The 17452-nt window shown below is 42.8% G+C and overlaps 1 protein-coding gene across 1 annotated transcript in view; it reads right to left on the reverse strand.

The window, feature by feature from the left end:
- npr3 (natriuretic peptide receptor 3) overlaps positions 1 to 13571 on the reverse strand; it is a 29124-nt gene extending 15553 nt beyond the window's left edge. Inside the window, exons 1-2 of the mRNA XM_085424260.1 lie at positions 12794 to 13571; positions 11953 to 12712 (exon numbers count right to left, since the gene is read on the reverse strand). Of these exons, the coding sequence (XP_085280386.1) occupies positions 11953 to 12613 (661 nt within the window). The 5' untranslated portion in view covers positions 12614 to 12712; positions 12794 to 13571. The remainder of the gene's footprint in view (positions 1 to 11952; positions 12713 to 12793) is intronic.
- Positions 13572 to 17452: the final 3881 nt, after the last annotated feature.

Genomic DNA, 17452 nt, shown 5'->3' on the forward strand with positions numbered 1-17452 from the left:
CTGTCCTATCATACCGTGTTTCTACTGTACCTCCTGTAGTAAACAGTAAAGAAACAAAAACTTGTTTGCTTTTTACTGGAATGCTTTTGAATGTGAACATTACTGTACATGTGGACATACAGTTACCAACCAAGACATTTCTGGTGTCAAAATGGTGGATTGCATGTTTCGCATGCAAATACCTGTAAAACTGAAACATAAAAGTCTATGCAGTTTTTGTAATGTCAATAATAGCCAGTATTTTGAAACCTGGTGTACTTTGATTGACTGCATGTACCTTGTGAAGTGAAAACAAGTGTTATTCTTTGACAGACTAATTTCATTTTGAGTCAGATTCATAGTGTTTTTGTACAGTTAGTGTGTGCAGAGAAAGATGTGTTCTGTTTTGAAATGAAGAGTTAGTATATATTTAACAAAATGTATTTTTGAGAAGGAAATTATCCATTTGGCCAATTGTGTTTTGTAGGTGTGAGCCTGTGTTAAGAGTTTAGAAAAGTATCTGAAGTATGGGTAGGCGCTTGTTAGCGATTGAAAAAAACTGTAATATGTGCTCTCCTAACCAGTTTCACATAAATGAAACTCCTGCAGACAGGTTTGCTTGCCACATTTATTGGTTTACAAATTTTCAGTCTATTGAGGCTTCATCAGGTATAGGGTAAGGCAAACGTAAGGCTATAGGAAGCAACACCTGTAGAGCAGGTATTGCTTCCTGGATGGATGGATCATTTTTAAACTGTTGCAGTTTAAAAATGTTTAAAAAAGTTAGCTTGCACTTCATGTTGCATGAAGTGCAAGCTAACTTTGGGCGATACGTAAACATGTTCCAACAGAAAATCATCAGTTGCGTTTAGAACATAGAAAAAGTCCAAACATGGACGAACTAATTGCCAAATTGCACACTGGAGGAGAAGGCGCAGATAGAAATGGACTGTTACCTCAGCGAGGAGGTTGTAGACGGAGAAGACGATCCACTTGTTTGATGGAAAGTACATGAAAAACGTTGATGTCACACATGGCACAGGCTGTGTACACCAGCCACAAACACACCTTCAGAACACGTCTTCATCACCGCTGCTAATATTGTTAACCACCTGTGCACGCTGCTGAAACCTGATGAAGTAAACATGCTCGTTTGCCTGTCACAGAATTTTGTTTAGGGGGAATATTTGACCTTCTTTTCTTGTTTGTTTCAGTATTAATATAGATACTTTTTGGATTATGTATGTATGTATTTATTTATTTATTTGAGACACGCCGAATCGCACAAAAAACGTAGCTTTACGTCAGAGATTTCTTTTTATGATCGCTGCAAGAGACATTTTGATTTTTTATTTATTTGTTGTTTGGTCGAGTGTGTCATACAAACACTGGAACGACCTGTAAACACGTTAGTGGAAAAAAGAAGCCAGTTTCTGTCACAGCGGGACTGAACAGACTCACGCGCAGGCTCTGAATAGAGAACACAAGAGTCTTTATTTACAGCAACACCAGGTGATCTATTTACAAACTGGGGAAAGACGGGCTCCGGGGATCCGCACACGAACGGGGGACAAGACGCTGGAAGTCCACACACACTCCTAACTCCACACTCCGTCCACGCTCCACGCCTCACGCTCCTCTTCACACTCCACAGAAAACACAAAAGCTCACTCCAAACTTCACTCACTTCACTGTGTTACCTGAACTTCGCTCAGGTAACACAGGGGTTGGTCCAGGGAAGTCTATTCACAGAGACACGGAAGGATCACTACGGGTAGATCGCTAAGAAAACACGAGAGTAAGCTGAGCTGGGTTTACACTGACGAGAGTCGGCAACGGTCCAGCGACGAGAAGCACGGTGCTGCCATCTTATAAAGGGACTGGAACACTGTCGGGTGATGAGCCACAGGTGTGTGATTGCGACCAGGTGCGTGAGCCAAAGGCAGGAGCCCACAGGTGAGCTCCACCCAGGCGGAGGGAAAGAGAGGGAGGGAGAGAGAGAGCAGGAACAAAATCTAAACAAACACACATGTAGCCACGATGAGCCAACCAGGTAGACCAGGGGTCGGCAACCTTTCTGATGACGAGCGCATCTAAAATCTCCTCAGAGGTCAGTGTGCCATATGGTTGCATTAGCAATACATTTAATAATGCTCTATATTAACAGTTACACACTATATAGAACCACTTTATAGAATCATATTTGTCCGCAGATGTTGGCAGCTGTCAGCGAATAGTTATCAGCTATTTGGAAACAAAAAAGACTTTTTAACCATAACAACAAATGAACTGTACAACAGAAAATACAAATGCTATTTATGGTCTCCTCACAACAATGATAAGAAAAATAAACTGGGCCAATATGGCATGTTTGTTATCTCTGAGTGGGAGACCATGTGATCTCTCCTCTCCCACTCAGAGACACAGGTCTCCCAGTGTCCAGCATTCAGAGGCTACCTGAGGAGTCGTGTGAGAGACAATCTGCTCACACAGACATGTAGAGCCAAATACTGTCAATAAGGCCTCTGCAATGTTCTGAAGACAGTTAAACTTGTCAGATAGTGACGTCCAGCAGGTGAACATGCAGCTCCATGAACACGCACAGCTGTGGATTCCAGCTGCATCTGTAGTTCTGCAAACTTTGACACCACAGAGTCGAGGTTTTTATTTCAATCAGCTGCATTTTGATGTCATATTAACTCAGACAGTTAATGCGAGACAAATCCAGCTGCTCATTAAAGCTTCTGGTTTGATCAGAAAAGAAAACATTGGTCCAAACACCTGAAAGTCCCAAAAACACATAGTGAATTCTGTCTCGAGTCTACGGCTGTATCCGTGTATCTCCGCGGTGCTGATGCTGCGCTGAGCGGAAAGCTCCTGAAGCTTTTGAAGTGTCGGAATGTAGAAAGCTAACAACGTCCCTCTCACCAGTAGCTAAGTTATTTTAACCCAATTACAAGTTGAATCTGGTAGTTGGGGTTGTTAGCTAAGATACCGTCATTAAGAAGCAGCACAACTAATGTGTCTATGCGAGCTGATTTGCGATGTGCACCGCTGGCGTGGCCATTTATTTTCTAATGCTCCTTCTCAGATTAACTCACTGCGTGTCGTGCGCAGGGCTGGACTGGGACAAAACATCACATAAATATTTAATAACAGCGAGACATTTTAAATGAGAATAAGAAAGTATATCTTTGTGCCCCCCTCTCCCTGTTAATGCCCTACCTGCCCCCCTGGCAAAACTTTGCTTGATCCGCCCCTGCACAGTTACCAGCTGTCAGCTACACAGAAAAGGATCCTGGTGTTATTTGTCTCTCAGAAACAGTTTATAACTTCAACTCTTTCATGTCACCTAAAAGGTAAACCAACTCTACTAACTAACATTATGAATAAAGTTCACTATCAGTAACTTCATAGCACCACCCAGCTGTAGAAACTCCATCATGCTAGCTAGCACGCAGTACGAAAAAGTCAGCACAACGAAAATAAACTCCACCTAAACTTGGTTCATATCTGACCCAGATAGACTGCAGGTCATAACTTCTTACCTGAAGTTCAGTTCACCTGACACTCGGACCGGCGGCCGCCTCGCGTCTCTCCTCCTCCTGCCTCCCCTTTCTCTCATCCACCAGCTGGCCTCTGTGGAAGAGTTTTTTTTACACACCGGCCAGCATCTGGCCAATCCACCACCTCTCATTGTTTATTCCATTACAAAAAAAAATCATCAGCCCATAAAATCGAAAAATCACCATCGGCCCACCGAGCAAATGCCCGGTATCCCGATGGCCAGTCCAGCTGTGGTCGTGCCATTTGTTAACCCTTCGTGTGCCGACTGTGGCACGTGTGCCCAGGGGTGCCGACCCCAGGGTAGACACAGGGACCCTGACAGTTTCTCTTTGTTTCCATTATTGTGGTTTTTATTTATATATAATGCTTTTTTTCTGAACATAGGCTGCTGCTGTTCTTTCTTTCTGTTATGAGTCTGAGTAAATGAATCTCTGCATTTGGGCACACTCTGAGGAGGAGGCTGTTAAAACAGTGCGTTTATTTACTTCTGTTGACTGCTTCTGTTAGCTTCAACCACAAACTTACTCATGGACAAATAAATAAATAAATGGCTCTTGTAAAAACTATCAACGATAGGGCGGCCTATCGTCGATATATTCGCCCAATCACCCAACCTTAGTGCAAGCACATCACAAGATATTGTGAAATATCAATATCTACAGCCTGAATCTCATACATTCTACAAGAGCCTGAGGTTATGGTTAGGTGTGGAATATACGGCTGGAACATTTGTTACCGCGGGAGTGTCATCCTAATCCATTTCATCCACAATCCGGCAGGTAGCATAGGAACGTGGAAGGTCACCTTTCGCGTTCCCATTGAATGCCTCGGGACGTGACAAATTGTCGGTATATTACGTGTCGTGAGTGAGAACGGGCTGAGGTCATGAGCTACCTCCACCAGCTGAGCCAAGGCAGCATGGATGCATGCTTTCATATGTTGCAACAGAATTTGAGACCAGACAATATTTCTTCGGTCATCTAACGGAAGTCTTCTAGCTAATGGAAGCACCTGTCATCTTATTACCTGATATGGGGGACAGGTAACATCTGAAAATAACACTAACTCTATTTTGAGTGATTTCATCAAAATGTACTAATTGGCTTTCATGAATAATAAAATGGGATTACCTGTGAGACAGCTTTACACCTTGACTCTTACTGCTGAGCCGTACTGTTGGAATATATGCAGACTGTATTCTGATGCTATCAAAATAAGAACGGTCTGTTCTGAAAAGCACATCAAGCGTTGGTATGTTTATGCTGTTCTCCATTAAAAGTTAAGGTAAATTCACAACAAAAGCAGATTAAAGGTTATTAAAGGATAAACCGACCTTTATAAATATGGGTCTTTATAAATATAGTAAAAGAACACAAAACTCAAAATACCACAACACAAGAATCTGATTCTGTGGCTTTTCCAAGTAGAGACATGGATGTGAGGTGGTTGTAGCTTAGGAGGTAGAACAGATCATCTATAAATTAGAACAGCGGTCCCCAACCCCCGGGCCTCGGACTGGTACCGGTCCGTGAGTCGTTTGGTACCGGGCCGTGAGAGTTGAGGCTCAGGTGTGAAATGTCTGGTTTTCAGGGTTTTTATCGGTTTTCGGCGTTATTTTGTTATCGTTTTTATCGTTTACTCTGGTTTCCTGGGTCTTTTCACGTGTGCTATGAATAAATCTTCTTTTTTTCAGTACCGGTACTAGTTTTATTTTGTTATATTTATCCGCGACACCTCACGTGTCCGTGAAAATATTGTTGGGCATAAACTGGTCCGTGGCGCAAAAAAGGTTGGGGACCGCTGAATTAGAACATTGGTGATTTAATCCCTGGCTGCTACAGTCAGCATACCCAATGTCTTTGAGCAAGATCCTATCCCCAAGTTTCTCTCCAGTCCATCCAGAGAGGGATGTTGGAAAGTAAACCCTTAACCATAGAAAAACCTCATGAATGTGTGAAAGAGATATGTTGTATAAAGTGTTTTGAGTGCTCAGAACCAGCCATTTACCATTTACCAGTACTACAGATAAGAAGCTAATGACTCGGCAAATCCCTTTGAGTAAGAACTTTGCACTGGGAGAAAGAGCACCTTTTAACCGGAGCTCTCTGTCAAAACAAGCCTCAGTGAGGGCAGGTATTTGACATTTGAAAAGTTGCAGCATCAAACGAGAAAGCAGAGAGATAAGCACAGAGAGTCTAACCACTAACAGCATAAAGCACACACAAAAGTCTGTACTAGCTGAGGTCTTAATGCATCGATCATCCAGGTAAGGATATCCCAAAACTGGACGTGGTGTTTTCACAAAATGCTTTTCAGTAATGATGGGAAGTCCCCCAGCAGCCGGAGCTTATATCAGAATAACTAAGCTCAAAGTCACCATCACTCAAAAGGAAAGACTGAAGCTCGATTTTTAAAGTAGATGACTATCTCCTGGACACCTAAAGGCTTTGAATCCCATTTTATTTTTGGAAACTGCGAGAAATGCAGGACAGTATGAGGTCTTTAAGACATAACTGACCTGATCATTCAGGACTTGATACTGGATGGAGAAGGATTTTAAATTTAATTTGAGAGTAAGTCAGTAAAGAGAAGCTCATATGGGAGAAATATGAGCTCTCTTTTTAGTTCCTGTTAATATTCTGCCTGCTCTGCTATTAGAAAATGGCAACCAATACTACATTTGTCATGCGCCGCGGCGCGCGTGCACAAAAAGGATCCAGACGCAGACACCGCGCTAACAGAAAAGACACTTTATTGTAATAATGAAAGGCGACCCGGGAAAACTAGGGAGCAAAACAAGAAACTAAAAACCCAGGGAAACAATGACACGAGGAAGCCGGGATCGGGACCATGGGAGGGATAGAACGGGACCGTGGGAGGGAAGTGTGGCAGTCCGTGAGCAGGAAGTCCGTGGGGATAGCGAATAGGCCAGATGATGCACCGAGTGATCCAGTTGAGCCGGAGGACAGGCAGGTGGCAGACGCCGAGTAGAAACCACTGTGGGGGTGACTAACGGACTGGCGTGGAACATCCGTCAGCGCCGGGTTAAGTAGATCTTCGTGTAGTCACCGTGATGGAGAGCAGGTGCGCCAGTGATGGCCCAGCCCGGGGGTGTGGCTACCCGAGCATCACGCATTCCACAGACACAGGACCACGGACCATGACAACATTATTATTATTAAGGAGTTTCTATTACTGAATGATCCTATTAACGATTGTCATTGGCTTCACTCTGAGAGTCACTACTAAGCAGCATATTAATGATGCTACATTTGTGCACATTAATTGGATACAATGTGGTCAAATGTCTGTGTTTGTTGTATCTCCCCTGTCTGTTGTGATCAGTGCTGGGGTCGTCATGTGTTACACACATTACACAACACTGTTCTTCAAAGTAACGCAGTGTGTTACTTAATTACTACCAGGAGAAAATAATTCATTATGCTACTTGTTATAATAGTGTTGCATTTCTCCATAAGATGACCTGAAACACATTTAAATCCAAGGCTACAGTCCTACACAACAGCCTGTAACGTTGAGTTGTGTTGCGTGGTGGAGCGGAGGCGGCAAAACACCTAGCAGGCTAATCGGAAGAACACACACTCACGCTGGTATCGATAATCCACGGTGGTTCTTTAATACGCCTTCTTCAACAACCATATAAAAGCCCGGCTGAACGGCTGCGGCTCAACAACATAACGCCCAGCGTTCATACAACCCAAGCGTTGCAAATAAAACAAAAAAAGGTCTGGAGAAGAAAACATAAATCTGTCCCTCGTTAAGCACAAGCGTGAAGGCACGTGTCCTCATAATCCCGGAGGGACACCACACCATAGTGGCTGTTACAAGCCCTGCCCTAATGAGGACACACACATGATTTTTCTCTCAGTATTTAGGTATGAACAAACACAAAGCAAAGATGAAAATCAGAACAAACTTTATCACCACAGTGACTCTAACTTAGAAAGAAGAACAGGTCGAAACAGAGGCTGCAGTCCAACTGCTCACCTGTTTGTCACCTGTTGAAGTTCAGGCTCTGGCTGCTGGGGTAGGGTCAGCATTCGCCCACTCTAACATCACTTGGCTAGCTTAGCATTAGCATGGCGTCTGTGCAGATAGATGCAGCTTGCACTTTACCGTCGCGTTCTCGTCCTTTTATGTAGTAAAATAACGTCCATATCCATGCTGTAGACTGCAACAGACTGAAACCAGCTGATTGTAGCTCGAGTGCATGTCACACTGATAAGCAGACTAACTGTTAACCCGAACTGAACTACTGCGACTCAGCTCTGCAAAACTGAGTCTCATCCCTACTGTTTATACAAGATATTTGGACATTATTAGTGTTTTAGCAGTAATAACTCACTATTTACCACAGACGTCATCATTTTCTTATTGCTGATCAAGCACCTCTGTGCTGTCAGGTGAAAGCAACACCATACAGCAAAAAATAACGAATAATATGTAATTATTATCAAGTTGACCTATTCCTGTTGGTGCCAGGACACCACTCTGGTTTGTTTGGGCCCATCCTGAGCCCTGGTGATATTTCGCAGTACAATAGTTGCTTTGCAGGCTGTAACGCTGCACTGTGACAGGCCAACAACACCATTTATAAGATCATGTTGGCAGTTGTTTTACACTGAAGTAGTTGTTCATCTTGAACAAGTTGTATAATATGCAACAGTCCATGTTTGTGGGCATTTCTGTTCTTCTGAACTCTCCATACAGAGTTTTGTGTAAAAACTGATCATTTCCTACAAACATGACTATGACATCATAACAGATGAGAGTAGCAACTGAGTGCCAGCACGGGAAAAAGCTGAGAGCTGTCACAGCATCATCAGACACGATGCCTCTCACTGGAAGCTAGTTAGGAAAGATTTACATTTCTTAGAAAAGCCTGCTGTTCACATTGGTTATTGATGTTTTTGTGTAGCCACACATGAAACATGGAGGAGCGTTCAGCTCTGCCCACTGCTCGGCTGTTGAATCCCATAAAATATCTCAAACTCATGTCTTGCTATCAAGTACCCTTAGCCTCTCGTCACCATTTAAAGTTTATCACAGGCAACTCTGTATGACACCGGCGCAGCTACTCTGATATGGTTCCACTTCCTCAGGGCTGTCATGACCACAGCAGCGGTGCCAACAACCTGCTTATCAGTATTTTAGCCTCGCGCTTTAAGCACATATCACATGGGTTCAAATGTGTTGAGTGAGTCCCTGGATTGATTACTGGGTGGCCCTATGATTTGCTGCGCTTCATTACCATGCTTTATTTACCAACAGTAATCCCACTGGTTTAAATGGTTTTGGCTTACTTTACTTTCCATTGGCAGTTTTTAATGGCTCCATGCAAAAACACCTCTGGACACACTCGCAGAGAAGAAGCTGTGTGACACAGTGATGAGCAGTGAAACACAGTGATACAGCAGCAAACAGAGCAATCGTGTAGAAATGACAGCATACACGATGCTAGTTGGCTGGTGTGGTTCAAGGTGAGTTGGAAATGTTCCTGGAGAGAAGAAGGAGTCCAGATTGTCAAGTGAGAAGCAACAAAACCATTAGACACGAGATGATGGACCATGCAGACAGCATGCAGGATGTTATGTAAGTCTGTCTAAGCAGTGGAGGCAGTGGGCGGGGTGAGGACAAACAAACACACACATGCCTATCACCACCGATAGCTTGTGCTACACGAGGGATGTTTGCTTGGATCTGAAAAGGAACAGGCTGAAAAATCGCACATGTTTTCAGAGCTGTGAGGAATCACTGCAGAAGCAGCAGAGCTATATCTGACAGGGTTTCTCTCAGTTACAGGACAGCTTCCTTCTGTATTCATCTTAATTTTCTAAAAACACCAGAGATCTTTAAAAATCTGGGATTATGATTGGATACATTATTATAGATGTTACATTATTTACTGTAGATAGTGCCATGCAAAAGTATTCGACCTCTTTCTGATTCCTTAGTTTGTTGCATATTTATCACACATGATTCAGATGAAACAAATTTTAATAAGATAACATTGTTGGTTTTTAATAATGATTTCACTGTAAGATTAAACATATCAGATGGACTTTGAATAGGCCACTAAAAACCCTGTTTCTTAAAAACTATTCAGAGGAAGACACTCTGTGTGTGCTGCTGCAGGACATGAGTGAGCAAACTGACATTGTCCTAGAATTCATGGTTCCACTAATTACATCCAGATCCTGAAGCATGAAAGCAACCCCCGACCATCACACCACCACCACCATGTTGGACTGTTGGTGTGATGTTCCTGTTATGAAATGCTGTCTTAGTTTTACATCAGCAGTGATGTCCACAGACTATTTCCTCCAAAAATAATCAAACATCATCGTGAGATGAGCCGGCGTTTCTCCTGGAAATCGCCCGTCGATGCCGTTTCGCTGTCTCTTTCTTATTGTTGAATCACAGGCTTTGACATTAAAGGGGTGTGGCTAAGGAAATTAATAATGATAATGGATTGGATTTATATAGCGCTTTTCAAGGCACCCAAAGCGCTTTACAATTCCACTATTCATTCACTCTCACATTCACACACTGGTGGAGGCAGCTACAGTTGTAGCCACAGCTGCCCTGGGGCAGACTGACAGAAGCGAGGCTGCCATATCGCACCATCGGCCCCTCTGGCCAACACCAGTAGGCGGTAGGGTAAATTGTCTTGCCCACGGACACAACGACCAGGACAGAGAGCCCGAAAATCGAACCTGCGACCTTCCGGTTACAGATGCGCTTCCCAACCCCCTGAGCCACGGTCGCCCCAAATTAAACCCAGGTCTTAAAAAATGATGTGGTTGATCACATGACTCATGATTTATCAAATTGGGGCTTAGGGCTGTTCGATATAACGATATATATCGGATGACGATATAAAAACGTCTATCGTTTCATTTTACCCTATCGTTTGTTTCGTAGTGTCGCAAAATAAACTGTTTACGGCAATATTTGTTCATGGTTCTGATGTCGCTGTAGTTATTATTAGTTTCTTAAAGTTCTCTCTTTCTCTTATATTTAATATAACCACACTACGATGGACAAGCGCCTGTTTTTATGCGTTGTCGTTAGCAACAACGACAGTAACACCATCGCCTGTCCGCTTGTTTTCCACATAAACCTTTCGCAATAAAGCTCAAGATCCTGTTGAGACTTTTCAAAATAAACTGAATCACGTGAAAGAATATGCAGAGAGTTTACGGATGAGAAGCAAAAAAGAGCCGCCAGGTGCTAAAAACTAAACCTTAGACTCAAACGTTAGAACAGGCTTCTCCCCGCAGCACGCCGTGTAAGAAATACTCACGCAGCAGTTACAACTTATGTCTAAAATGTGTCGTTTCATGCATCGGTATGATAGATACTCGAGATCCAGATACACGACGCCCAGCTGGAAACACTTCAGCTGCCCGAGATTCACAGAATTTACAGAAAATGTTACATTTTTGTGATTTATATCGTTATCGGACGATAGATGTTTTACAGCGGGATATGAGATTTTGGTCATATCGCACAGCCCTATTGGGGCAATTACTTTTTTTAATACACAGGACCAGGTGGGTTTTTTAAATTATCATTTAAAAACTGCATTTTAAATTTGTCTAATATTAAATTTGTTTGATGATCTGAAACATGGAAGTTTGAGAAATGTGCAAAAAAGTGAAAATGCTTTTCATTGTATTGTCTAGTATCATTTCTGAAGCACTGCCTTTTGTTATGTGAATAGTGTAGTAAGAGAACAGGACAGAACAGTGAATAAGAGAAAACATCTCTCACAGCTTCAGGTTGCTTATTGTGTCTGATAAAACATTTAGTTGATTCAGTGAGCTGTCAGTTAATCCCTGTGCATGAGCAGATCGTGCTGCTTTTGGTAATAATGCCATTTATTGCGTGTACTGAGAGGCTGCTGTGGAGGAGGAGATTAAAAGAGCCACAACACTGACCGAGTTCAGACTGCTGAAGCTGAAATGGGCTGAAACGTGAAACTTGGATAGTTGTTAATGTACAGACTGTGAATACTAGTGTGACAGTGCAGGTATATACTTGTACTTACATTTGCTGGCAGTGGCTAATTTAGCCCATTACGATTGTTGCATTCACTGAAATCTGCTGTAGAGGAGGACTATGAGTGCATGTACAAACTGATATGTCAGATAAATGCAGGCTTGTGAAGGGCACGTCAGTGTAGGGCTCATTGGTTTCATCAACTGAAACTCGCTGGCTTTCATACAGAACACAAACCATATATAGTCTACACCGAGCTATGAATGATGGTTAGCTGTCAGCCAAATCCAGTGACGATGAGCTAAAGTCAAGACTTATTTCAGCTGTCATTAAGCACACTGTAGACACCGTCTAATTAAAGAGTAAGGAAAGCTGCTTTACCTTCCATGTCACTGATGCTTCGCAGCAGCTCGTCAGTGTCCAGGGGTTTGTCATCAGTTAACACATAGCTTTCAATGTTATAGTTACTCATCAGATGGTATACTCCTTCTAACGTGAAGTAGCAGTTCCGCTGCTCCCGGTCGTCCTCGAAGACCAGCAGAGCGCTCCTCCAGGAGAAGTGTTCAAACATCGCCGTGAAAGTCTCTGCCATTTTCACGTATGGCGGGGCGATGCGAGTCAGGTGGGAGTATTCTTTGTTCTTGTTCGCGAAACCTGTGGCCAGGGCACCTGCCGAGATCACCGGGATGTTCCAGTGGGACGCCAGCCTTACCACTGCCGCAGCCTCGTACTCGCACACAGGACCCAGGATCAGGTCGGGCTTCTGTCCGCAAGACCTGTCCGCCAATGTGAAGAAAGCATCATAGAGGCAGTCGGAGTTTTCAAACTGGATGTTGAAGTTGAACCCGGAGTACTGACCCCCGTCTGCCTTCAGCCTCTTTTGTGCGTAACGGATCGCCGGTGCGACTCGTTCATATGAAAAAAGATAAGAATTATTTTGTGGCAAAAATACCAAAACATCTAAGTCCTCGGTCATGGTGTTTGTCATAACTGGGCTCAGGGCTACCAAGAAATAGACACATAGTGTTCTCAAATGTGGCATGGTAGCACTTCCTCTTCAAGACAGACAGCCAAAGACTTTTAGAGAAATATTCTTCCAATGTTCCTTCCCTCAAGTTGGCTCTCGGCAGCGCACATAGAGCTGCAAACAGAAAGCCCTCTGTCGTTAGTAAATGCCTTAATAGTAAATAACTGTATTTGTCTTTTGGAGAAGCCAATCTACCAGAATGGGTGTGTTTTATTCTGCATTTAGAGTCGCTTCCCAAGCTCCTGAACCTGTTCAAACTATTTTCTCAACAGTTGATCGTGCCAGGCTCGGAAATTCTTCCAGCTCAGTCAACAGCCATCATACACGCTGGCTCCGGCCTGGAGTTTAGAAGCGTCTTTTCAGGATTATTCATGCGTCATCGGAGCGCTGCCCACCTCCTTCTTAAAGCTACACCGCTCCCGAGCGCACAATGAGCCACTTCAACGTAGCGTGACTTAATGCGCTCCAGTTAATGCAGATGACGCTCTTTACTTTTTGTTGATCGAGCTCTAACCATCTGTAACACAGCTATAGATCATTTATTTAGACAGGGTTTAATTAACAACAACACAAGCCATCAAACTGCAGGTGTGCATGGACTCTGCAGTAACCAAGATCTCTGTATAGACATTTTCAGCATTAGTAGCAAATAAGTCGAAAGACTGGTGGAAAAATGTGACCAAAAATTAAAATTGTGATGTTGATGGTATACAAACGATTTAAATGAAGCCCTAAGTTCTTTATTTTTTTAAACCTTGGGAGTGAACTGGCAAAGAAATCATTTTAATCTCAGCAGTGCATGCTGACACTGCCGACAAGCCTCTGGCAAAAACACCGTAAACAACAGTATAAACGACATATTACAAGTCATGTCTGTGAGAAACAGGAAGAAACCCAGCAAAGATCTGAGAGATGCATCCGACCCTCCAGTGGATCCATCTAACGTCACCGAGGCCTCATCAGAAATGGTCCCAGTCAAAGTGTGGTTGTCAAGAAGCCATTCTTAATGATACAGGGAGGAAAGGCTGAGGTGTGCCAAATTACTCCAGAGCAAGAAAAAACAAGATAAGGACAAACATAAAGCAGAGATGTGTTTCTGTCAGAGGGGTTAATGTGTGGAAGAGTTATGACAGTGATTTCAAAAGATCTAGTTCATTTTCCTTGTTTAAAAACATGTTTAAAAATAGAGCCATAATAATACTGAAACTCTTTTTTGTTTTGCTTTGATTATTGTTATGAAATGTGATTTATTATCTAAGGTGGAAGGTTTTTGTTTTGATTTTTGTTTGTTTTACTCTTTTGCTTCGAGCCCTGTGTATATGAGCTGCACGCTAAATGAGCTTTTGTTAAAAGGCTTGGCGTAATAAGCATCTTTTGATTAGCCTTGCCTCGTGCTTTCTTGCTTTGTGGTAGATCTTAATTCTGTATTCATTGATCTATTTGAATGCTAATCAAATAAAAACACATTTTAAAAAATCACTGGAAGGCCGCATGGAGTGGTGAATCCAGATTAGCCTTTTTGGATCCAAATCGCCATCAGTATGTTCAGAGGAGCTCAGGATGGAGCTACCACAGTGAGGGTCTACAGTCATCTGTGGAAAACAGTGGAGGCTCAGTCGTGGTTTGGGGCTGGGTTTCAAAGCCTCTGATTGGACAGTGATCCCAAAGATGCTATCAATGCAGTAACAGCATATCAAGGTAGAAAACACACAACAGAACATTATCAGTAATAGACTGGCCTGGTCCAGATCTCAAAATCATTGAATCAGTGTGCGATCATCTTGACAGAAAAGCTTTGAACGTCCTTCAAGAAGCCTCGAAAACTATTCCTGGAGACGACTTGGAGAAATTACAAGAAAGCTGCCAGAGAGAGTTCAGTCTGTGTTGAAGAATGACTGCAGCCATCCCCACAATGATTTGCCATTTTCCATTGTAGTGGTGAAGCCGTATGAAACAGATAAATTGTAAATAAAATAGTAGACAGGTAGAACAAGTGTGTGCACAGTGATGGAGTTCACGGCCTGTAGTAACAGCAGAGAGATCCAAGCGAACAGAGTGAGCGACTCCTGTGAATGAATAAACAAAGCAAACCAAAAAGCTTCAGCTTATAACCTCTGCACTTATCATGGCTCATTAACGTGTCACTAATGACCCGCCCGCTGACCCTGTCTAAAGACACCTTTTGTTTGCTGGCATTCAGACTGCAGTCTGCTGACGTTAGTGCTGATGCTTTCCACAGATTTTGCAACATTTAAAATCATTACATGGAAAATGATGTGAAAAGCATTATACAGAATGTAAAGAATAATTCTGCACATCTTTATTTATTGTACAAATTATACCAATTAGACCACTGCCTAGAAAAATTATGAAATTATGGTCATTAGGCTCAGCTCAGCACACATGCAATCTCATCTTTTACGTCTGGATTCATGTTTATTTTGAGAAGGCAGTCTGAGCAGACATCCTGCTGAACCTGCAGGCTCAGCTGTGCCTCTGCTCTTTTTGTTGTTGATCATTTCTGACATCAGAAATATACAGATGCAGTACTGAGTGCTGTGTGCATTGTGCAAGAAAACGGCCAATTAGATTTCCACGGCTGTGCGTTGATAAGCATGACTGCACTGACTCAGAGCACTGATTCAAGAATATCCAACACCTTCAGGATGAACATGAAAATCAGTTGTGGCCAAGTCCTAATTGCTCACGTGATGTTCCTGAAATGATTTCATGTGATACACATTCTAATTGTTTTATATGTTTTATGTTATATTTACTATTAGTTAAAGGCATCAAAATACAGTATATAGATGACATTTTGCCAGTGATCCATTGCACAGTTACACAGCCTGACCTCAGCGGTCTGCTTCATTAGTCTGGCCATAAATGTCTTTAAGATAAATAGATTAAAACAACTAAAGCTTGCTTTCCCGTGTTTTTCACATGCTGTCATAGCACTGATGTACTGAAGCAACAGTATCTCACACACAGAAGTGTGTGATTTTACTCCCCTCTGCTGGTCTTACACCTGGACACTGAAAATGCAGCCAATTTAAAAAGAAGTGATTTACTGTAACATTTAAATTCAGTGTTCAGAGATGCACTGCTTCACACTGTTGCCTCACAGAAGGCCTTTAGTTCAAGCCAGTTGGTTTTTCTGTGTGGAGTTTCATATGTACTCGATGTGCCTGCATTGGTGGTGGGTGTACTTTGGCAGAGAGAGAACTCCAAGGATCAGACAATCCCACTTCACAATGACGGGTTGGAGGAATTCCTTTTTAACTGGGAGAGAGTAGACAAAAGTAGACACGACGTGCAGCACTGGCATATAAAGGCAATGGTACTGAAATGAGGTTAGTGGGGGAAAAATGCTCAGTGCATCATGGGAAGTCTCCCACAGCCTGAGCCTCAGCCTGTGCTCTGAGACCAAACTGCTGGGATATACACCTACAGGGGGAAATAGTACCATCACAGTGGCTACGTCCACACTGGCCTGGATACATACGAAAACGGCATTTTCGTCTGAAAGCGCTCCGCGTCCACACTAGTGTTTTCAGTTGTTTTCACAGAGTTGTGCGTCCACATTGAAACGGCCAGAAAACGCTTATGTTCCTGTTAGGTATTTTAGTACCATGGTAGCATTTACTGGATATTGTTTTATAGTGACATTATGCAGGAAAACTCTGTCATTCAATAAGGCCCCTTTGTTTTAGTTATTTTTCTCTTTGACCCAAGAATTGATGTGTGAGAATCACAGGCTGGTACAAGGTTGAAATACCACAGAGATCACTCCCTCAGCTACATTAGTTTCTTAATCTTTTAGACGCCTGTTGAAGGCCAAATGGTTTGTTTCAGATTTCACTAATGTAAGAACTCTTTGTTTTGTGCCTTGAAAATATGTCGCTGAGATAATCACAATTGTAGCTGAACTAATAAACTACACAAAGGATGCTTCTTCACCCAAGGGCAGGAAGACGCTCCCTTATCTTGGTCTGTACTGGTTTAAACTGATAATCTGCTGTCTCATGAATTTTACCCTCTATATAAACTGTTGTACTTGTGAATAAAGTTGAGTCACTTTGGGAAGACAACCTGAAGCAGTCTCTGTTTTCTTGTTCTCCCAAGCTGCTCCCGAGCTGCTCGTACTAACACGCTGAATGGCATGCTTGAATATTACTTGAGAATATATTTGACTGTGTTACAGACTAAGGGACATTCTCTGCTGATAGACGTCCACGCCTCGGAGGAAGCCGATCCACGGAGTAGGCCCTGGAAACAGTTTCCTTCAGTTCCAGTCTTACGCATGCGTGAAACGCAAGAAGATTCGACCGGCCTCATTTCTGTCTGCCGCTTATTTACTTTCCTGAGTTTTTTAAATGGACTCACAATGAGGTGGAGTTGTTGCTGCGAGTAACACAAAAGTACAAAGTTGCAAAAGCGAGTGAGAGTTAAAGAATTTGAAGAAAAGCTCTCTGGAGCAGACTGATATTAATCTTTAATAGGGCTGTCAGACAAAACAACTGCTGTATAATGCCCTCCGCTATCTTTGTTTAATTGGTCACATGACTGCATCACATGACTAACATGCGTCTCCGAAAGTCTCTGTTTTCACCGTCCACACTGCAACGCGAAAGCACCGTCTTCAAATGTATTTGTTTTCGAGAGCGTTTTCCAAACGCTGCGTTTTCGGGGAAAACACCGTCTCAGTGTGGACGGGAGGCCAAAACGGAGAGAAAACGATGCGTTTTCAAACAAAAATGTATTAGTGTGGACGCAGCCTGTATCTGAATCAGCATGCTTTATTAATCCCTGGGAAAGTACGTGGTTACAGTTGCTCCAGACAGTAACTGTAAC

The sequence above is a fragment of the Rhamphochromis longiceps genome, linkage group LG12, assembly GCF_057381845.1.
Source record: "Rhamphochromis longiceps isolate RC_006_pf linkage group LG12, R_longiceps_female_GT1.1, whole genome shotgun sequence".
Lineage (NCBI taxonomy): Eukaryota > Metazoa > Chordata > Actinopteri > Cichliformes > Cichlidae > Rhamphochromis > Rhamphochromis longiceps.